The 23,426-nt window shown below is 37.8% G+C and overlaps 2 protein-coding genes across 2 annotated transcripts; one reads left to right on the forward strand and one right to left on the reverse strand.

The window, feature by feature from the left end:
• Positions 1 to 6,675: 6,675 nt before the first annotated feature.
• LOC148904570 (CUB and sushi domain-containing protein 3-like) lies at positions 6,676 to 22,853 on the reverse strand. Its single transcript, XM_089024688.1, has 14 exons — positions 22,699 to 22,853; positions 21,174 to 21,224; positions 20,616 to 20,789; positions 19,505 to 19,678; positions 19,028 to 19,210; positions 18,542 to 18,715; positions 17,442 to 17,807; positions 9,921 to 10,097; positions 9,631 to 9,810; positions 9,224 to 9,448; positions 8,375 to 8,539; positions 7,790 to 7,963; positions 7,234 to 7,305; positions 6,676 to 7,003 (listed from the first exon to the last, which is right to left on the reverse strand). Exons 1-14 carry the CDS (start codon positions 22,772 to 22,774, stop codon positions 6,789 to 6,791), a joined length of 2,406 nt encoding a protein of 801 aa, XP_088880814.1. The 5' UTR covers positions 22,775 to 22,853; the 3' UTR covers positions 6,676 to 6,788.
• On the forward strand, positions 11,270 to 12,266 carry LOC148904571 (uncharacterized). Its single transcript, XM_089024702.1, has one exon. It carries the CDS (start codon positions 11,385 to 11,387, stop codon positions 12,264 to 12,266), a length of 882 nt encoding a protein of 293 aa, XP_088880828.1. The 5' UTR covers positions 11,270 to 11,384.
• Positions 22,854 to 23,426: the final 573 nt, after the last annotated feature.

Consider the following 23,426-nt stretch of genomic DNA (forward strand, 5'->3'; position numbering starts at 1 on the left):
AATGAGAATAACAATGAAATAAGAAGATAGATTTAAAGCCTTTAACATTTTGGTTGTTTTCAAAAATATCCATATATTCCATGGCCATGGAAGCCGAGTGGGATCGAATTCCTGGAATGAACGGAAGGTCTGAAACCTGGAAGCTTGTAGTTTGCTCTCCCATGGGGGGGGGTTGGAATTTCCAAGCGATGTTGATCTATATTGTATGGTTCCAGAACATATATCCACACCTCCCAGTGGATGGAGGGTGATCAGAATTCCCAAGGGGTGGGAGGGTTATAGATAAGCCTACCCTGATATTGTACAGTTTTCCAAAAATATCCATACCTCCCCCAGGGAGGGGGAGGATAGGAATTTCCCAAGGGGGGTTAGGCTTAGTCTGAGGAGTATATTTTGGTTTCAAGAACAAAATCTATACCCCCGTCCCCTGGAGGGGGTCAGAATTTACTCGGCATAGGGATGTCTGCAGGAGAGGCATTTACAAGTTACTAAAATTGAGAGCATTCAATGTGATGCAACAGTCTTCTGTCCCTACCCCTGACAATAAGTTGATTGCCTTGAACAATGATATGCTAACATGTGAAAACTGTCTGGTGCCAAAAAAGGAATCTAAAAATACAAAATAACCACTCCGCTCTCAATCACCTCTCTCACCAAGTCGTAGAGAAATGGTTACCACAAAAAAAGAAAATTGCTTTTGGGCAAGTGGTGCCTGACATAGCATAGCCAGGATTTTCCAACGGAAAGGAAAATCTTAAAAAAGCCCCACTTTGTTGCCACGATAGAAAGGGTGGGGTGGGGGTGCCGCCTCCCCACTTGCCTACGCCCCGCCTGGAGGTGCTGCTAAACTGAGACCCTGTGACAGTAAAAAAATTTCAACCCATTAAGACTCAAGTATCTCGATATTTTCAACTGGACGGACTTTCACTTTAAGGGTCCTTTAATGCCTTTTAGGTCTTTACAATATAATATAGCGCACGCACTCATGATTCTAACAAAATACGCTTAAAGATTCGGACAAACATTGCATTCTGTTTAACCACTACGAACCGATTTAATTGATTTTCTTAAAGTTACAATAACGCCCATGTAACTAGATCAAGCTGCCAGTGGTTGTGAAAATTATTGCTGAAAGTAAATTGTAAAGTTTGTTTGTCAGAATTTCGCCTTTGTTCTTCGTTTTTATGGACGTCTTGGTTTGCATGCTTATTACACAGTCATCCTTGTCATTGACTTCTAGACTTACCTTAACCATGTGTCTTAGTGAGGTAAAAGAGAGGGAACAGGCTCACTGATTCTGTTAATAAAACAGTGACATTACAACTGCTATAAATTCATATTGAGTTTTGGAAGGGAGTGAAGAAGAAAATATTTAAACAATCTGACTTGATAAATTAAAGTAAAGAGCTGACGCACCTCATGTCACTTAATCTGAGGAGGAATCTGACTCATGCTCGTCAGCAAGAAGTTTTCTTCTGTGAACAGAATGACAATATGAAATTATGCTTGGGCAATCTATAAACAACATCTTTCTTGTGCTGAAGGATGGGAGATTCTTAGAAGGAGGTAGCCGCTTTAATGGAGGATTTCAATTATTTCATTTCTTAATTTTTCTACTAAAAAATTAAGCATTCCCTCTTGGGGCATTGATCATATTCACATGCAAACTTCACCATATAAGTATAAATCATTGTTTATGTGTTAGGGTTATAAGGCCATGGACATGAATCCACTGATCGGTCTTAGATCCACCTTTACTAGCAGTATATTTGGGCCTTTGTAATGTAACTGCAATACCAGTATGCCTACCTTTGTGTGACCGTCCACAGTTTTTCTGAGATGCGATTACCACAAGCTTTCAGCATCCATGCAAATCTTTGATTGGCACAACATTGCAAAAAAGATTCTAAATGAAACAAAGGCTTCATGGATCCATTTACTCACTCGCAACTGCTGGCACCCAGTACTGAAAAGAAGCAGCAAAACCAAGTGGATCCAAGAGTGCAAGAGTTTCTTTTTTTGGGGGGGGGGGGGGGGGAGAGGGGTTGAGGTGGTGGGCTATCTAATCTCCCCTACAGTGTTTTACTGTAGTGTGTCATGCAAATGCTCGCTCTCCACAAATGGGGAGGTGTGTAGTGGAGAGACCAGCATTCCGACGCTGACCATACTTCTCTTCCAACAGTAACGAGGTAATTGTGATTTTTTAATCGCCTTCGTTAGGGGTTGTTATGTAATGCGCAGGTACATTTCAAATTGGACCACGTGATGCCAAGGTTGTACACGAGGACAATATTTTACACCACGTGATCAAAATCAGTAAAGTTTTAATCAAGTGGTGTAATAAAAAAAAAAAACTTGTCCTCGTGGTACAAACCTTGGCATCACGTGGTGACTTTTCGATTGAATGTACTTGCGGATAAAATAACAGACGCTCGAAGGCAGTAAAAAAATCACGACTACTCGGCCTACTGGGAAGAGTAGTAAGAACAGCGCTGGGGGAGACTAAGCTGCTACCACAAATGACAAGAAATATTAATTTTCTTTTTTTTTTCTTTTCTTTGATATCAATTTTGAACTAAATTGCCGGCCACCAATTGCGACTAAAAGAAAGAGGGTTAGGTCTTGATTAAAAATTGGCAAAGATGGCGGGGGAGGGGCAGAAAGAAGGGGACGATAGTTCGTTTGTTAACCCCCAATTTGTCACACTATTATAATATGTACCACAGAAATACCTTATCCTTTAAGAGATCTGATATGGAGCGACTACACTTTGTGCCACCACGATGCCTAGGAAATGGCTACAATGGGAAAGAAAAAACACGTCATTCAACAACCAATATGTCCCTGAGTCTCCGTTTAATTTAGGGATAAATATTTCCCATTCATATACCTGCATGTGTCGTTTTCTAGGTATCACAAGAAACACATGAATATATGGATACACATGATCAAAAAAACACTAAATTGGTCACACAAGCGGCGGATCCAGCCAAAAATTGGGGGGGGGGGGGGGCTAACTTCCATTCAATGGAAACAATAAAAAAGCATCTAATGCTTCAGTTTTTTTTTTCTGATGAAAGGGGCCGGGGTGGCTTCAGCCCCCCCCTTTGTCACCCCTGGATCCGCCTTGGTCCATACATGCAAGATTAGGTTTAAATGTAAATGATAAATCCAAAATTGTGGAAGATAAATTTACAAAATAATAAATTCAAGATGTCGTTAGTAACTGGAGTAAGGACAAATCCTGAAGTTCCACCTGATGCAATCCTTGGCCTTTTTGAGCACTTCTGCCCTGCTGGATTCATATTAACTTTTTATTCGAATATAGGAAAATAATGCCAAAAATGTACTAGAAAAACTGACATTGGTAGCATTGTTTACAGTATACAGAAGAAACTAGTTACCATTATGCAATGAAAAAAATGAATTTGTTAACAAACCTTAACTTGCAGTTCATGATCAATCTCGAAAATGGCTAATAAACAAAATTGATAACCTATTCAGGACGATTAGGTTATCATAATGGAAAAATGGAAAACGGAACTAAATCTAAATTATCTATTTAATAAAAATACATGATGGGAAGGGCAAGAATTTATTCAGATAAAATTTTATCTTTCATCACACAAATAATGCTTTCTAACCTGCATAATGAAAAAAGGAAGAAAAGAATATGGCAAGCACATGCATGGAAAAATTACTTAAAATAATTGATTATTTATGGAATCTAGATGCAGCTAGTGTTGAGAAGACCTCTGTTGAATTGTGTTGTCCGGACGCTTTTCGAGACTCATTATCTAATCCTTTGAGCTTATGGACTGCACACAACACATTGCAATGTCAGTGATATTTTATACAATTCCAGGAAGCACATTACCATCTCTGGAACCCTTGATGCTTGTCTTTCAAGAAGAAAGTATGTGTGAAGAAATTATCCTGTTGCTTCCTCACCAAAGAACATTGGTCCTTCACGACCTGACAAATTCACAACTCAAGCTAATTTAGATGGAAAGGAAAAGAAAAAATAGAAAGGAAGTTAAAGGAGAGGTGTACTATATTGCATGGCCATGGGGGAGAATCAGAAAAGAGTTAATATGTGAAGACTTAGCAATACCCATTACTTACAGGATTTACGTACATTATTGACAGTTATTTTAACTCGATAAACTCATGGTTTTTAAAAACTCTCACGATTAGGGACCATTCATAAGAATTTACCAGCCTAAGAGTCAATAATTAGATAGGGAAAAATGTGCCCAGACTTGAAAAAAGACATCATTGGACAGTGTATTCAAGACCTTGGGCAAAGTTTTTCCCTTATCCGGACCTTCGGCTGGTAATAACATATTATGCGGACTAATAGATAGTGCCATCGGTGGCTAGTTCATCCAAAATCCTCATTTCTATTGCGAGATCATCAGAGCGTATGGATATTTTTTTTGGGAATACAAAAATAAAATATTGATGATACCTTTCGAACACATGCCTTCTGACAATACTATATAACCTCTTGGTTGCCACGGGGTACGGTATGCTATAGAAACTGATGTGGGATTATTTGTCAATACTAATGTATCCAGAATGAGTGGATCAAGGGGTGTACATGCCTACAGAAAAAATGGATTCATATACTCTTAATAATTATAACATAAAATCATGATGTCAATAATGAATGGGAATTTTGTCTAAATGACCATGCATGAGGATTAAAAAGAAAATGAAAAAGCTCAAGCATAGAAGGACGCGATGGCAAAACAATGATGCAAGCAAGTTTTCAAAATGGTTTTTTTGTGCGCTTTGCCCTTGTCGATGTTCCTTGGCGTCGCTGTTCTAGTCGGTTATACTAGAGAGACTAGCAATGCCAAAGAATGATGGTACGCACACGAAATTAACTGTTGAAAATGTGCTGATCATAATTTTGGCGTCCTTATCTTGATTCTTGGAGTTCGATCTACTGTTGGGAAGCACAAGTTAATATAGGTTGACAATTTAAAAATGAGAAATAGTGTCCGTGACTCCTTGGGCAAGTGTATTACCTCACCATGGGCTTGATTTGGGTGTCGTATGTTACTTGCTCCCTCGAATGACTTGTTGATATTGAACGACTAAAAAACACCTACAGAAACGTACAAAAAAAAATACATGTGAACTAATAATATATAATGATAATAATAAGATGATATTTATATTTCATTGATAATACATCTGGAATACCACAAGTTAAATATAATACTAAACCCAAACCAAAAATAATCCAAATTACCGCATAACACAAACCATAAAACCCAAATTTTCCCAACTAGTTGAAACTTTCATTACGATAACTAACTGGGAATATGCCCAGTCGTTCTAAAATTTATTTTATCGGGAATATATAATGATTGACAGCATATCAATATTAATTTGCTGGAATTGTTATTTGATCTCACCTGTTAGCACAGAACCAAGTGTCGGAGGAAGAAAGATTATCAGCTACTATAGGATCGTGTTCATCACAGTGGAAACGACTACTACACTTTGTACACAAATAAGTACGTTTTGATGTAAGAAAGAATTTCGCACGGTTGTCGTTTTTGTAAAATTCAATACTGTAGAGAAAAAATCAGCTTCTTTTCTTACTGAGTGCAAAATAGCACCGGTAGGACAATGTATTCACAGAAAATGACACAGTGCAATAATAGCATTCATTGATTCTAGCGAATATTCAACAACAACCACAACATAAGGAAGAAGAAAAATCTCTCTAAATTCTGCAGTGAAGAACAGGACCCCAAACGACAACATCCAGGTTTAAAGAAACCACAGCAAAAAAGCTCGAAAGAAATTGTTTCTTAAACCTGAGAATAATCTTTGCGACTTTCCGAGGTCCTTGTAAAAGAATAAATAAAAATTCTGCGTATTTCCAGGAAATTTTTAGATTTTTTCCGCTTGTTTTTACTTTCGTATTTGTTCTATTCCAACATGATGTCATGTGACTGATATAGCGTGACATGAGTCATGCACGCGATTAACCTAGATACCCAGGATTACAGAGACAACTTCAAAGGTATCCAAATCAATTTTTAGGATTTTGCCGAAAGAAAAATAAAAGTTGAGAATTTATATGGGGTTTGCATTCGGGCCTGAATAGGTGAATATAGGGGAAAAAGGGGGGAAGGAATGAAAAACAGGCAGGAAAAAAAGGAAGGAATAAAATCCAAAATGAATTGGAGTTATAGTGCGGACGAAAAAGAGATTTGGAAAAATTGGTGACGAAAATTGTAGAAAGTAAAAGGATTTTTGGATAGTGTGGATTAGACGACAAAAATAGGAGGCAAGTAAACCAATTAAAGAAAGAAAGATTGGACGGGACGGGAGGAAAGAGGGAAGGAACGGGAGGAAGGAAGGAGGAAGGGAGCGGGAGAAAAGAGGAAGGGAGGAAGGAGGAAGGAAGGGAAAGGAAAAAAAAAAGAGGAAGGAAGGAAGCAGGGGGAAGGAGGAATAACCAAGAAATGAAGAAAAGAAGCAAAAAAGCTCAATTCTACTTTTTTTAATACCAAATTTTAGCATGGGCTCCCTGTGTCTCTATTTTATGACATTACACCCTTAATTATAATCTAACAAATGCTACTCCCCTTTACACAAGCTAAATAGAAGTTACAATTTTATGCACTTTACAGAAAATCCTCTAGGTACAATCAACTGACTGCCACACTTTTTTTCAATCCTGCTTCCAAACTCTCGTATTCCAGCCGCTGGTATAAGACTGTGGGCTCACAATTACCCCACTCTTCGAGTCAGCGGTTTTGTCAGTAGCGATCCCACCAATCAGGACGAACTTCTTGTTCATTGGGATGTGAGGCAGGAGCAGTTTGTTGTCGACCCGTACGGGACCTGATGATGGTTTTGCCCTTGGTCACGCTACTAGAGGTGTCCTTGATGACTTGATGGATCACAAGGTGGTAACGCAAGAGATGTTTCTTCTCGTCTTTGGGCAGAGCTGAGATCACTCTTGCCAATATGGCTAAACGTAAATGCAAACATTAACCGGCCATCACGAGATTTGACACACGGGAGTGTCTTTCTAATAATTTCATTCGGGGGAGGGAGAAAATGGATAATTGAATGGGAGCTAATTGCTGTAAATTTTTTATAACAGTTGTTAAAAAATAAAATGAAAAGAAATGAAAAATGGAAAGTACATTGACAAAAAGATAAAGTAAAGGAAAAAAATGGAAATTAAATGATACTCACCTAAATTACTGTTTTGACAAGCTTGATGTAGCCTTACGCGAACACAATTAGGACAACTTCCTCTTGCTGCAACTAAAAACCATAAAAATGTCCATGTTTAGAAAATATTTCTATACACTTTTAGCCTTATCGGGCAAATTTAATGCAGATCCATTTTTATTCCTCAGGGTTTGTTTATATAAACTATTTCCACCTCAATTCTCAGCTCACTTCTACACTCATCCAATCCATTTCAGGTACATTTCCTTATTCCTATACGTTCATCCCATCCATTTGGGATGCATTCTTATTCCTATACGTTCATCCAATCCATTTCAGGTAGATTTTCATTACTATACGATCATCCAATCCATTTTAGGTACATTCCTATTCCCATGCGTTTATAATCCATTTAAGTGCCCGCTTCTCATATTAACCATCTCTCATAACTACAACTTATAACTCTATAAATGTTGATTATATCCATATACAAAAGGACAATACAATCATTAATTATAAAACATTATCTTTATTATCTCATGTGAATTCTTATTCCTATGCGATTAGATGATCTCACCTTTTCCTGGCCTACATCTCCTCAAACACAGTTGCTTTGATAAGAAATTGTTCTCGTTACCATAACAACCACCATAGTTGAACCTTTTGCATCGACCGGTCACAGAGTCAAAGGTCCATCGGGAAACGTTTTGTGTACATGGCCCACGATTGACTGGCTGTTTACAGATATCCCCTTTGAATTAAAAAAATATACCGTATTTAGTCGTTTAAGCGTCACCCACAATTAAGCGCCGCCCTCAAATAAGCGCAGCACCTAAGTACAAAGTTATTAATAAGCGTCGCCCCCGAAAAAGCGCCGCTTTTATCCATTAAAAAAGAACAAAACAAAACAAACAAAACAAAAAAACAAAACAAAAAAAACAAACAAAACAAACAAAAAACAAAACAAAAAAAGAAACAAAAACAACAAAAAAAAACAACAAAAAAACAAAACAAAAACAACAACAACAAAAAAGAACAACATTGGTACGTTTGTATTCGTGTTGTATTAAATGATTGGTAAAACATAATGGTAAATAATGTAATATGGTAAACACATGCAGGGGGTCCATAAAAAGGTCAGAACTCTTATCTCTTGGCTCACCAAGGCAAGTATGGTTGCAAAGTTGTTCTGTTTGGAATCCATTCCAGCCACTTGGATGACATCCACCAGCGATGAAGTACTGACACTGTTGGCTTGTGGAGTTGAAGAAGTAACGGGGAAAGTAACCGCGACATACACTGTAAGGAACTATCTGGCATAATCCTCCTGGAATGGGGCAATCAAATACGTTAATAAAATTCGAGCCCCGCCGTGCTCGGTGTCGCATGTGAGTAGAGTTGTTTGTTGGTTCTCTCCTGTGTTTCAAGGGGTTTTCTCCGGGTTCTCTGTTTTTCCTCCTTCCTCAAAAATTAACTTCTAAATTCCAATTCGATCTTGGGCATTCACCTAGCATGGATCTGAGGGTTCCGTTCGTGATTGTCCATCTCTGTGATTACAGACAAAACTGGTAGATTTTTTTTAAAAAGATTTTTTTAAATGGATCAAGAAAACGGTCATTTAAGGTGATCGGACTGCATGACTAATAGACCTTATTCGTGGCATGACAAAGTTCCCGATTCAGCGTGACAAACCTCCAAAGGATTCATTTTTGTTTTTGCTCTTCGAAAAATTCGTGAGTGTCCCAAAGGATATGAAAGAAATAACGATGATATCCCGACGAGTTTCAAACCAATAGCTGTTCATTCTCCTATAGAGGTCTGTCAAATTCAATTGTGAAAACTTTGTCACAGCACGAATAGGGTCTATTCAATGCACATTTTATTCCAAGTGGTCGCTCTAGGGAGGTCGTCGTCCATGAAGTTGCCTTTCTTGATTTTGCGTCCCATTTGGTTTGGGAGCACACACACCGTACATTCAAAAAGTCTATTTTACGGAAGAATAGTTAGTTACCTGGAACGCATCCTCCCTCATCAACCATTGTTATCGTCTTCCCAGTTCGACAGGCTGTTGCAGACATGATACAATGACTGTTGTACGAATTACCATCCGATCCACAGACCGGTTCGTAAAGCGCTCGGCAGTCTTCGTTCTCACGACAGACGCAACGTGGGCCAACATCTTTTACGTACTGACATTTCTCACCAACCGTGTTGCATTTGAAGTCATCGCACACATCTTGTGGAATATAAGCAGAAAACATGTTACGTTTGGGGTGCTACCGTACAAAATGAAAGATATTTAATCCATAGGCGTGCCCCTTCTTTCATAGTTCCGCCGGCAGCCAAAAAAATATCGGAGCGATGAAAGAAGGAGCCAACGTAAGGACTAGAGAATGCTTATGTAGTATCTCTACTCACTTTTACAAACCGGTGGAAGATGAGACCAGCTACCATTCATGGCGCAAGTTAGTTGTCGCTGACCAACCAAAGCATAGCCATCATCACAGGAGAATTCCAAAGTGCTTCCAATTGTAAATTTATTCCCTGCCCGTTTTCCATTCCTTGGTGGGAAAGCGTCAAGATCATCACATGAGGAGACTTATTTAGGAAACAGAAAAATCTTTTAATTGAAATGACACAAAAAAATACAGTGAAAAAAGAGAAGAAGAAGAAGAACAACAACAACAACGACAACAACAACAACCTACTGGTGCACTTAGGTGTTGTCCCTGTCCACGTCCCATCCTGCTGACACAATCTTGTTTGGGATCCAGTCATCTCGTACGTGTATTCACAAGTGTATATCACCTCCATACCAGGAATGAACTCCATCAGGTCATCTTCTCTTGAGCTGAACGCTGGACGACCAGGATCGCTGCAAGTAGCTAAGAGAGAGAAAATACATAGTGCTTTCATCTAAAAGGGCTTCTTTTTCTCTTGCGCGTCTAATGCTATCAATTTGTATCGAAGGTAAGGGCCTAAGGAATTCAAAGGGCTATGATAAAAATATCAACAACTGTTTTTCTCTCAGGAAGGAGTAAATATTGTGTCCCTGTTCTTTCAGTCTTCTTCGGTGGCAGAAATATGTATTTAAAAAAACAATTCTTTTCTTTTTATTCAACTACATGTACGTTTACAACATATAGAGCAATGTGTATTTAATAAAATTAATTATGCCTGTAGAAAATGAATGCGTACCTTCCTAGAGGGTGACTTTTCTATAGGTTTGTATAAACTGTAAGAATTGCTGTTTTTATCCTTAATGTGTGTGCGTCTGTCAAATGTAACCCCTATTCCCATATTCACAGCACATTTATTCATGATTGACATGGCTTTTTTTTGAATTACCTTTCGGCTGATAAAACTGAAGTGCGCAGTGTCCACTTCACTCCGTCTCTTTCGTATAGCGCAGCGAGTGAGAAGCGCGAGAGAGAGGTGGAGCGACAGGAGGAGAGAGAGAGAGCGGAGAGAGAGAGCGAGAGAGAGAGAGGACGAGAGAGAGCGAAGCAGGAGCGAGATGAGACGAGAGGGCGCGGCCGCACAGGCGAGTGAGCGCCATATAGGGCGCTCACTCTCTCTCTCTCCATCCTTCTGTTCTCTTGTCTCTCTCTGTCTCTCTCTCATCTCATCTCTGCTCTCTCTCTTTCTGTTCATGTCTAGTGCAGACGTGTTCGTAACCGCTCCGTAATCTTCAACATTTTATAAAGCTTTTATCGAATCTTTGTCTCCAAATGGCAAATCTTATTGAGTATTTAAGTTATGATTGAAAAGGATAACGATTTCACTTGGCGTGGTACGCAACAAGAACTTAAATCTTTGGTGGATTTTATGTTCGATGTCCAAGAAGGCAGTAATGGCGTCTTTAAAGAAGACAAAGCTCACAACGCAATAACGTATAAAGTGAGTACCGATGACAAGGAATGCTCCGTAAGATTCTACACATCATCACTTAGACTGAAAATCTTTGGGCCAAATCAAGAATGCCTTAGGAATAAGTTTCATGAACTTCTTCCAAGCAAGAATGATGGTCCTGCAGAAAAAGAGTTGAGCCTTCACAACCGACTGATTCTGAAATTGCCTCATTATTATTCGGTTTACTGACTGACTTGCGTAAAGAAATAAGTTTATTGAAAGACACTTTCCAAAACGGAGAGAACTTTGATATCCAACAAATGAAGAAGGAAAACGATGATTCTCGTAAAATTATCTGTAATCTTCAGGAGGAAATTAAAATTCAAAAACAGCAAGTATGCAAATTACAAGACGAAAAAGCCAGCTTACTAACAGCGTTGAGGCTAGTTACGAAAGAAAACGATCAATGTAAGAACAATGATCAATGCAAGAACAATGATCATACGGAAACTAAACAAGCTACTGTAGTTGATCTTACGACCCCGGAGAGTAGTATGAGTGACACAATGAATGAATCTCATTGTAACTGGAAAAAGGTACAAAGGAAACAAAAAAAGGCCAAGCAACAAAAGACAACACCAAAGAACAAAGCTGAGAACAAGCTACCTACTAATAACCAGGACCATTCGCTTCAGGACAGAAACAAAACTAGTACAGTTATAATTGGAGATTCTATAATATCGAAGCTCGAAGGTTGGAAAATGTCAAGCAAGACAAACAGAGTTAATATAAAACCCTTCCCAGGGGCCACAGTGGAGGATATGGAGGACTATATAAAGCCAATAATCAGAAGGAAACCTAATAATCTTATTGTACATATTGGTACAAATAATCTTAAGTCTGATGAATCTAAGGCCATTGCAGAGAGGATAGTTGGAATCTGCGAATCTGTGGAAAAACAGCTGCCGTCTTGTGAAATAGCGATATCTGAATTAATCATTCGCCAAGACTCGAGTCTCCTTGAAACAGCAAGAAAGGATGTGAACAAATCGCTTAGAGCCTTCTGCAACGAACGGGAATGGGACTATATTTCTCATAATGTAACAGAGAAAGGACTTAACACCAAAGGACTGCATTTAAATCGTGCAGGAATAGGAATCCTTGCGCAAGATTTCAATAAATATCTTAAATCTAAAGCATGATTAAAAGGTAAGGAACCACTAGACGAAACAGATTCCTCTATTCATCCCTCTAGTATTGTCTCAAATACTAATATTGATAAGTCTGACGGTGATAATAGACCTCATTCTATTCCTAATGTTAGAGGTTTTAAAATGGCCTCTTTAAATATAACTAGTCTTGTAGCTCATATAGATGAACTGAGATCATGGGTCATTCAGCAAAATTTTGATCTTCTTTGCATAAATGAGTCAAGGCTCGATCCATCAATCCCAAGTTCAATGGTGAGCATCGAAGGCTATGACATCCATAGGTCTGATAGAAACCGCAATGGAGGGGGAGTTTGTTTATACTTGAAAAAGGGCGTAAATGGGAAAAACCGTAGTGACTTAACTGATGATAAAGTAGAGTCCCTGTGTTTTGAAATCATGAAGCCAAATAGCAAGTCTTTTGCCGTTTTAGCCTGTTATAGGCCTCCTAACTATGATACACGCTCATTTTTCAATATATTTGAAAATGTGTTAACAAAAATAGATTCTGAGTTTAAGGAAATTTATATCCTAGGGGATTTAAACTGTGATTTATTATCTACTAATATTAATCAGCAAACCCGCTATTTGAATACGACTGCTGAATTGTTTCAACTTACGCAGTTAATCACAGAACCAACTAGAGTCACTGAAAAAAGTAAAACCCTCATTGATGTGATCTTAACGAATAGCCCAGATAGGGTAGTCCGAAGTGGAGTGGTTCACATTGGTATCAGTGACCATAGTCTGGTTTATACAATACGGAAAATAGCAATTCCGACAAACAACAATCACTGTAAGATCTCATTTAGATCGGCTAAAAACTTTGACTCCGACAAGTTTCTTATGGATTTAGCAACACTCCCTTGGGATTGTTTGGATAATAAGGAAAGCCCGGATGACATGTGGGACAGATGGAAAGAGTTATTTCTCTCTGTTCTTGACTCGCACGCTCCGATCAAAACAAAACGAATAAGAAACAAGAAGTCTCCCTGGATGACAACTGATTTGAGGAAAGCTATGTACGATAGAGATAAAATGAAACAAAAAGCTACTCAAACGAATTCGAGGGACGACTGGAGTGATTATAAGTCTATTAGAAATCGCGTCAACAACGAGATAAAAAGAGCCAAGAAGTCATATTATGAAAATCATTTTGCACAAAATTCAAAAAACTCAAAGGAGGTCTGGAAAGCTATTAATGAAGTCCTCTCACGAAGGACTAAATCTGGCTCTTATGTAACATCTATCAAAACAGGTGATACATCGATGTGTGACTCGAAGGAAATAGCTGAGGTATTCAATTGTCATTTTTCTGAAATTGGGACTAAATTAGCTTGTTTAATTCCCGATGGACCGACTGCTTATAATGATTATCTAATTAGAATTGGCTCAACATTCACCTTACGACACACATCAGTTGATGAACTTATGAAAATCATTAATTCTATTGACGTTAAAAAAGCGACAGGTCTTGACGGTATACCATCTCATTTCATCAAGATTGCTTCACCAGTAATAAGTCAATCACTAGTGAAGCTATTCAATCAATCAGTTGATAAAGGGATTTTTCCTAACGGCTTGAAACTTGCGAAAGTTACGCCAATTCATAAAGCTAATGACAAAGATGATTTGAATAATTACCGTCCCATTTCGGTCTTACCTACTATTGCTAAGATTTTCGAGAGAATAGTTTTTAACCAGTTATATGAGTATCTAAACTCAAATAATTTACTTTCTCAAAAGCAGTCGGGATTTAGACCGCTTCATTCGACTACTACTGCACTCCTAGAAGCCACAACGGAGTGGCTTACCAATATGGATGAAGGTAAATTGAACTGTGTCACTTTCCTAGATTTTAAAAAAGCTTTTGACACAGTAAATCACTCTATACTTCTCCACAAATTATACTATTATGGGATTGCAGAAGAGTCGATAAAGTGGTTCAAATCTTACCTCACAGATCGTAGTCAGAGATGCTACATAAACCATACCTTATCTAGCTCTAGAACACTCGATTGCGGCATCCCTCAAGGCTCAATCCTTGGGCCATTATTATTTATTATTTACATAAACGATCTGCCAAATAGTGTCAAATTTTCAAATGCTAGAATGTATGCTGATGACACAAGTCTCACCACTTGTGGCACATCACAAAAGACTCTATTTGACGAGGTGAACGCTGATATTTCCAATATTCATAACTGGTTGAAAGCTAACAAACTTAGCTTAAATTCAGCTAAAACAGAGCACATGTTTATTGCTTCTGACGATAAATTGAAAAAAATTACCCCCGAACCACACATATATTTAAATAGCAAACCAATTACTAGAGTCTCTACAGCAAAAACTCTGGGTGTTGTGATTGACGAACGGGTGTCTTGGGCTGCTCATATTGATTACATTTGTAAAAAAATATCTTCTGGATTGAGTGGCATAAGACGAGTCCGCGATTACATCCCCTTGGAGACAGCTATTACCATATATGAGGCTCTCGTTTTACCTTGGTTTGACTATTGTGACGTGGTATGGGATAATTTACCAGTAACGTCTGCTGAAAGATTGCAAAAAATGCAAAATAGAGCTGCAAGAATAATAACAAAAAGCAGCTACGATGTCAGATCTAGTGATATTTTAACTTCTTTAGGCTGGAAAAGCTTACAAAGAAGAAGAAAGGAGCATAAAGCAATAATGATGTTTAAGACTTTAAATGCACTTGCACCAAAATCTGTAAGGGAACTCTTTTATTTTCAAGAAAATACCTACGATTTTCGTGGTAGAGAGAAGTGCTTAAAGTTACCGAAACCCAGCACTGAGTTTTTAAAAAGAGCTCTCTCTTATGACGGTGCAAAAGTGTGGAACTCGTTACCCCAAAGTGTCAGACTGTCCAATAATTTAAAATCTTTTAAGAGGAATCTTTCGTCTGTTGGTCCTTAACACTTTAATTACTATAATATTTTTGGGGGGTAGATGAGAATTTATTTCATAAATCTGTCTATATATTCTTAACGTTATTATTAATTTTTTATATATATTACCTATGAACTCGGTTTTCATGAAAACCAATTTGTACATTGATGAAATTTCCCGAGATTAAATAAAAAAAAATAAAAGACATCTCTCTCTCTCTCTCTCTAATTTATATTAATGACTTGCCTCATTGTCTCGAAATTAGTCAGCCTCGTCTTTATGCTGATGACACCCTAATTAGTTACGCTTCAAAGTCAACTACTGAACTCTATGATAAAGTGAATTTAGATTTACTGTGTGTCAGTGACTGGCTATTGGCTAATAAGCTGAGTTTGAATGTAGTAAAATCTGAATATATGTTAATTGGATCAAATTTTCAGCTTTCAAATTTGGGAATTTCTTCGCATATCTTGATTAAGGATCAAGAGGTAAAGAGGGTAACCTCTTCAAAACACCTTGGTGTGTATTTAGATCAAAACCTAACTTGGGATGTTCATATTGAAAACTTATGTAAGAAAACTGGCTCTTCCATTAATGGTTTAAAACAAGCCAGAGATTTTGTCCCTCTTGATACCTTAATACTTATGTATAAGGCTCTTATTCAACCGTTATTTGATTACTGTGATCTTGTTTGGAGTAATTTAAACAAAGGCCAAGCAGACCGACTTCAAAAATTGCAGAACAGAGCTGCCCGAATCATAACCTTTCAGGGCTATGACATAAGGTCAGCAGACATCTTGCAACAATTGAATTGGGACCGCTTGGCTATAAGACGCGAAAAGCGCCTTTCTCTCATGATGTATGATATTTTGCATGACAATACTCCATCTTATTTACAAGATCTTTTCTCAAAAAGTAAGGATTCAAATGCTTATAAATCTAAATTGAGAAATATCGAAGATAAATTAGAAATTCAAACTATTCCAAGGACTGAATTCCTTAAAAAAAGTTTCTCTTACAGAGGAGCTAAATTATGGAATTCTATTCCTTCACATATCCGAACTTCATCCTCTAGGTTAGTTTTTAATAAGAATTTGTCTAATTGGCAGTCGGATAGTACCTAGTCACTTTATATTTATCATTTATACGCATTTTAATAGCTATATATATAGTTCATATTATTTAATTCATTTTTAAATATATCACATATTATATGTAAATCTCTTTCTTATGAAGTACGACTTTCATGTAAAGAAGTGTATGACACTTATGAAACTATCGTCCTCAAATAAAGGTGCATTCATTCTCTCTCTGTCTCTCTCTCTCTCTGTCTCTCTCTCTCTGTCTCTCTCTGTCTCTCAGCTCTGGAGACAGCTATTACCATATATGAGGCTCTCGTTTTACCTTGGTTTGACTATTGTGACGTGGTATGGGATAATTTACCAGTAACGTCTGCTGAAAGATTGCAAAAAATGCAAAATAGAGCTGCAAGAATAATAACAAAAAGCAGCTACGATGTCAGATCTAGTGATATTTTAACTTCTTTAGGCTGGAAAAGCTTACAAAGAAGAAGAAAGGAGCATAAAGCAATAATGATGTTTAAGACTTTAAATGCACTTGCACCAAAATCTGTAAGGGAACTCTTTTATTTTCAAGAAAATACCTACGATTTTCGTGGTAGAGAGAAGTGCTTAAAGTTACCGAAACCCAGCACTGAGTTTTTAAAAAGAGCTCTCTCTTATGACGGTGCAAAAGTGTGGAACTCGTTACCCCAAAGTGTCAGACTGTCCAATAATTTAAAATCTTTTAAGAGGAATCTTTCGTCTGTTGGTCCTTAACACTTTAATTACTATAATATTTTTGGGGGGTAGATGAGAATTTATTTCATAAATCTGTCTATATATTCTTAACGTTATTATTAATTTTTTATATATATTACCTATGAACTCGGTTTTCATGAAAACCAATTTGTACATTGATGAAATTTCCCGAGATTAAATAAAAGACCTCTCTCTCTCTCTCTCTCTCTCTCTCTCTCTCTCTCTCTCTCTCTCTCTCTCTCTCTCTCTCTCTCTCTCTCTCTCTCTCTCTCCCTCTCTCTCGGTGCCACATCTATTGCCTTTGCATAAAGGATCGCAAAGACTTGAATCAACAATCAAGTGTGTGAGGTGATTGGGGATCAATCTATAGATGCCCTGAGTGCACAACAAACAACTGATTCCCAATAAATAATAAATAAATAATATATAATCAACTTACTGCAGAAACGTGGAGGTTCAAGTGTTCGGATGTTATCCAGAGGAACCTCTTGGTGATCATTCCTCCCATCAAACTGGACACCATATAGGCTCCCACTGTTCATTCTTACTGTACCTAGCATGAACTTACGATTCTGTGAGTTCACTGCCAGAACGCGGGTACCATTAAATATCTCACTTTTTGATGGTATTCTGTCTTCTACCATGGCATAATGTTGAGTTCCTTTTCCAAGGACGAGGATGTCTTCTTCCTCGTCTTCTGCCTCGTAGTACACAGTCACCTGGTTAGCAGACTTGGATTGTACTGTTGCATGTTTGAAGTGAGAAGGTTTTCGCACAAAAACTGGTGTTCCAACTCTAGCGCACTCTAGAAGAAGTCAAAAGCAACGTGAATAGGACGTGAATAGTACTATCTACCAGACTCCCTTGCACACTTTCTTTTGTTCAGTTAATTAGCACCATTAGCCAATGTTCACGAGCAAAAATCTCTAGCACAAAGCATGATGGGAAATCGAGTACTTACGCTTTTTCAGCTCCTCTAAAAACCCTCTGACAATTCTTTCTTCGACATTATCTATGAAACTGTAAGCCTTTCAACAGAGGAAAATAACAGAGTAACTTTTTTCTGATAATTCTATTGATTTTCTTGTTCTGATTTGTGTAGTGTTCGGATTCTCGGAGTGCTTTGTGATAGAGATTCGTGCTCGTGCACATTGGCTATTGTCTTACTATTGTCATGAGGAAATACACATTTGAATAAGAAAAAAAATTCGCCAAGCATTATGGTAGTGAGTCAAATGACGCCCATACAAACATCCTATTCTATAACGCAGTTTACAATATAGGTTGTGCGCAATTACAACGCATAAGACGCGCACTCGAGGAACATTCCAAGTTGCGCATCAACTGCTTGAAACTGATCAGTCTCTTACTGTCTCTTTGCAGTGTAGTTATGTCTAGGGTCGATATATTCTTCTCCTTGGAGGATTCTCCGGTTTTCAAAATAAACATGTGAATTGAGTGTTGTGCGTTGTAGTATTGGTAATATTATTTTAACGAGAAAATTAGCAATCATACTAGCAGCATAGACATGGAACTCACCAAAGCATGTTGGTTCGGGCCCTGTCCATTGTTCAGTTTTCAAGCATTTTCTCCAGTGAGAGCCGAAGAGTGTGTAACCAGGATTGCAAGAGAAGCGCACGATGGATCCCTCGGTGTTGTTATCCATTTGAATATCTCCATTCAGAAGAACTTTGGGTCGAGGACATCGAACCTCTGGAAAAAGGAAAGAAAAAAACAGATGTGTCACGGCTTTATGACGCACGACCTTTAATCAAAAGTTGCATTTTCACCAACTTTGATCAAGAATAACACCTGCAATAAACAAAAACCAAAATAACAAAAGTTGATGGCACAGTTTTGGTGGAATGTTTTTCCAAAACCAAACTGCAAAAAAGATTGATTGAAAATTGATATCTACTTCATTGCTGTGTACCGTAAATTCTGACAAAAAGAGACAATTTTCTCAAGACAGCACGAAGGTGGTTGATTTAAATCACAAATAGGAAACTTGTTAATTGTTTGTACCTTTGCAAACTGGTAGAATTCCATGCCATTTACCATCATCCCCACAATAGATCTTCTGGTTGCCTTCTCTGTAGTACCCTGGCTTGCAGACATACTCAATTTGATTTTTATACACCAAGCCACCTTCACCATAGAGGAAAAGCTTGGAATGCGAAATTGACGGCGGCTCACCGCATGGAATAGCTGTTTGATAAAATTGATATAAAATAGTAAATTGGTCAATTTTAATGAAATAATGGTGATTTGCTCATGTGCCCAACTGGCTATTGATTTTGTTCATTAAGGCGCACTCAAAAGGCATCAAAGATTGGCCGACAATATATGAAATCTTTTGTTTTCAAAATGTCTACCCCAATCTTTGATACGAGTATCAATAAACATTTGATATTCTAATAATATGTATAGAGAATTATATTTGAGTTGAATAAAATGCGCGCACGATTTTTCGATGTCAAAGCAATACACTAAGTATCTTACGTCTGCAAATCGGTTGTGAATCGCTCCATGTTCGGTTTGCCTGGCAAGTACGCGTAGCTGGACCTTCTAGAAAGTAGCCTTTGTTGCAGGAGAAGCTCACGGTGTTGGAATACTGGAACATCATTCCAATCCTCTTGCCATTGAACGGCGTTCCAGGGTCGCCACAACTTCGAGCTGAGAAAACATAATATATCAAGAATGAACCCTGCTTATTTCCTTCGACCCAGGACCCAAACGAATAGCCAAAAAATAGACCTTTTCACTGATACGGCAGCCATCTTGATTTATGGGATGCCAAGGAGCAAACGTAGAAAATTCTGATAAAGCATAGAGTGACGGGGTTACGTTGTCAAATAATTTGAAGTCTTGGTGATTCAAATTTTGTTCCAACTATCAAAAAAGTCAATTCACCATTTTCCATAAAACGGTTCACTGGTCAAACACAAAGCGCTCAAGGGAGGCGACAAGGTACTTTCAAAGGATTATTCAAATTTGAACCTTGCAACCTCGACTGAATACAGTCAATTCAAAAAACATTGTCGTCGACCATCTCAAGCCTACGCGACTGGACCGAAAGGAACTCTGGGTAGTAATTATTGCAGCCGAGTTGACTCCATAATTTTATCTGACTAGTTATGCCTGGTTTACAGCACGAACCTTCGTAGGCGAGCGGGAAGTGTTGAAGGAGACGTTTTTTTAATGCCTTCATATTTTCGAAATTGTGAACTGAATCATAACTACTTTGTTTTTCTTTCCCTAAACCCATAGACATGCATTTGATGGATTGTTTCTCGCCATTATTATCTTATTACTAGCGGGAACAATTAATTCAGAACGAATATTTAACCGCTTCAGTGATTTTTACCCATATTCCTTTCGGTCCAGTCGCGTAGGTTTGAGCCGGTCGACGACAACGTTTTTTGAATTGACTGTATATGCTTTGTGTTTGGCCAGTGAACCAATGTATGGAAAATAGTGAATTACAATTTGGTGTGCTTTTTTTCGAAAAGCGTAACGTTATATATATAAGAATATACACTGACAGCTGTGCAGTCTATAATTTTCACAATAGTTGCCCCCTCGGCATCCCATAATGTTACTATAACCATACCTATGCATGTAACGTTGCTATCGGTCCATCTACCGTCTTTCTTGCATACAGCGAAAGTGTATCCTCTCCTAAAGAAGCCATCGTTGCACATAAGATGGATGATTGATCCAGCGGTGTATTTTTCTCCTTTAATGTACCCATTGAGAGGCGATACTGGGGATGGACATGTGATGCCTGGACAGAAATATAAAATAAATTATGAAACGAAACGAGAAATGAGAAAATGTGAATTGAAATGAGAAGCAAAAAAAAAAAAAAAAAAAAAAAAAAAAAAGGAAAAAAAAAGTGATAAACGTAATAACATGAGACATTTCTCGGCTGCACGACAACGCGGCCATATTAGGGTATTGGTAATATTTAACGGAAGATTTCTCATTAGCATACATTGTTATCGCAACAAGAAGGCTGCCATGTTTTCGGCTTTTCATGCACTCTGTTGGAAATGCTTCCAACCGATTTATGAAAATAAAAGGGTTCTTAGCCTGTCCACTTTCTCTCAGAGGGGACAAGAGACACTGTTTTGGCCAAATACAACCACAAAATATTGGTAGCAATTACCTGCAGTTGTCGGGAGAATCTCAGAACTATTGGCAGAAGCAGCAGTCGTTACTGAAAAGCAAAAAAGAGCTATGTCAGGGTGAAACTTTTATTAGTAAATAACAGATTACGAGACAATTTTACAGGCAGTTATTTTATGTCGTTATTAATTGTGACACTTTAGTTGCCAATTAAGTAGCGGGGGGGGGGGGGGGGGGGGTATTCAAGTTAAGGGATACTCCTAAATCAGGTTAAGGGATACTCCTAAATCAGGTGAAGGGATACTCCTAAATCAGGTGGATGGATACTCCTAAATCAGGTGAATGAATACTCTTAAATCAGGTGAAGGTATACTCTTAAATCAGGTGAATGGATACTCCTAAATCAGGTAAGGGATACTCCTAAATCAGGTAAGGCAGAGTAGTTAAAGATAAAACCCGTAGAATAAGTAAAAATATTTTGGCACATATTTTCTGAAGTTTGCAGTTGATAAAGACCGTTGTTTGTCAAAATAGATCATATTATTTCGGGCGTATTTCTTCCGCATTTCAGGCCACTTGTCACTCCCTTGAATGTTATTCTTTCCTCTTCCTGTATTGCTAAATAGGATACATTAATCTAATAGTGGTATCTTATAACAAAGATATCTGACATGGGAAAACAGTTCGTTAATGCACAAAAATCAATTCAGATCAAAAGCCTTCAAGTTAGCGAATTTGTAAGCGGGTTGTACTATCTGAAGAATAGTAAACGTTCATTTGTTGGCCAGTTTGGCAACGATATAAGGAAGATATATCTCAAGACAGATTAATAAGAAAGATACAAATGAATTATTTAGTGGCTCAACAACATCAGTCTCATATTTTCCCATGAAAATTATATCAATATTATGTCTGATAAAGTAATTTATAGCGGAAGTCGGGTCTAAAAAGGATGTTACAATCCCGCACCTTTGATTAGTTTTATCTGATCACAGAAAATACGTCAGACCGTAAGGTCAAAATAACACCACCACTAGTACTCCCCACCCTAAAGACCGTTGTCATAAATGCACCTCTCCCTGTGGAATGACAAAGTACTCTACCCACCCTTCCATGGGAAAGATAGGATTTGTCCCTTCCCCTGTGAAAAAAAGACCAGTTCCTCTAGGGAGAGTACTGTCGGTGGGAATTTTGGCCATGGTATTTTGACTGTATCCTCAAATAAATAAACAGATGGCCTCAAGGCCGCAATGTGGGCAAATACAATAAAAATCAGTAAATTTAATAATTTTTCATAGCAATAAATTGCCTTGTATGATATTAATGAGAAATTATATATCTTAAAAATTTAAACCAGCTTCAGTTGTCTGCCCGAAAATGCGTCAAGTTTTTGGAAAAAGTGAGGCTACCTGCCTTCGCAAGATACGGTGATTTCGAATGCATCTTTCAAAATATCAAAACTCGCTACACAAATGCATCGTAGACGTAAAATTCCGTTGTTCATGTACGAGCAGATGCGTAGAAAAGTGTGAAAAAATCATATCCTCTTATTCGCCTTTACTTACCCGACACGCCAATAGTTGGTAGAGCTTCAATAACAAGGAAGAAAAGCGAAAAGACGAAAATATCGATGAATTTCATGGTTAAATTTCTGTTGTCCAAGTGGAACTTCAAGAAATGTTTTCTCAGCGAGTATATGGACTGTTCGACTAAGGTTACAGGATATTTCTAATCATTTGACATTTTAATGATTGATAAATAGATTTGGGATTTTTTGCATAGACTTTTGGAACCCCGTCGACATGACCTCATCTTGGACTGCATGAGTCGTTGTTTACCGAGAATTTGACCAAATCAACAATCGGAAAACGACGCTAAGAGAAAGCAATTAGAAAAAAAAGAAGATATTTTTGAACGTTTGGCTCTAATGCTTTAAGTTAAGCCAAAACGAAGAACCCAACGAAAATTTTCCTTATTGGAAATTTGCAGGCTTAAAACTCAATTGGATAATGTCCAAAAGTATTTGTCACCTTTCTGGTCCTTTCATTACGTGTTGAGACATGAATTCATTTAGTTGCGCAGTTGAAATATCGGCATGAAAGAGAAAGAATTGTAATCAGTATAAGGTATCAGTACCAAAAATTGATTTAATGGTTTTGCAGAAGAATATAAACAGGAAGACGATATCAAAATGCAACGTAAAACTTTCATCAGCTTTCTGTAATCCCACAAGAGAAGACACAGACATCCTGCCTATCTGAAACGACATACGATATACCCAAACTCGTTGCCT

Source organism: Actinia tenebrosa, unplaced genomic scaffold (assembly GCF_029948245.1).
Source record: "Actinia tenebrosa isolate PJP-AT-01 unplaced genomic scaffold, QUT_ActTen_1.0 PGA_scaffold9__36_contigs__length_13948895, whole genome shotgun sequence".
Classification (NCBI taxonomy): domain Eukaryota; kingdom Metazoa; phylum Cnidaria; class Anthozoa; order Actiniaria; family Actiniidae; genus Actinia; species Actinia tenebrosa.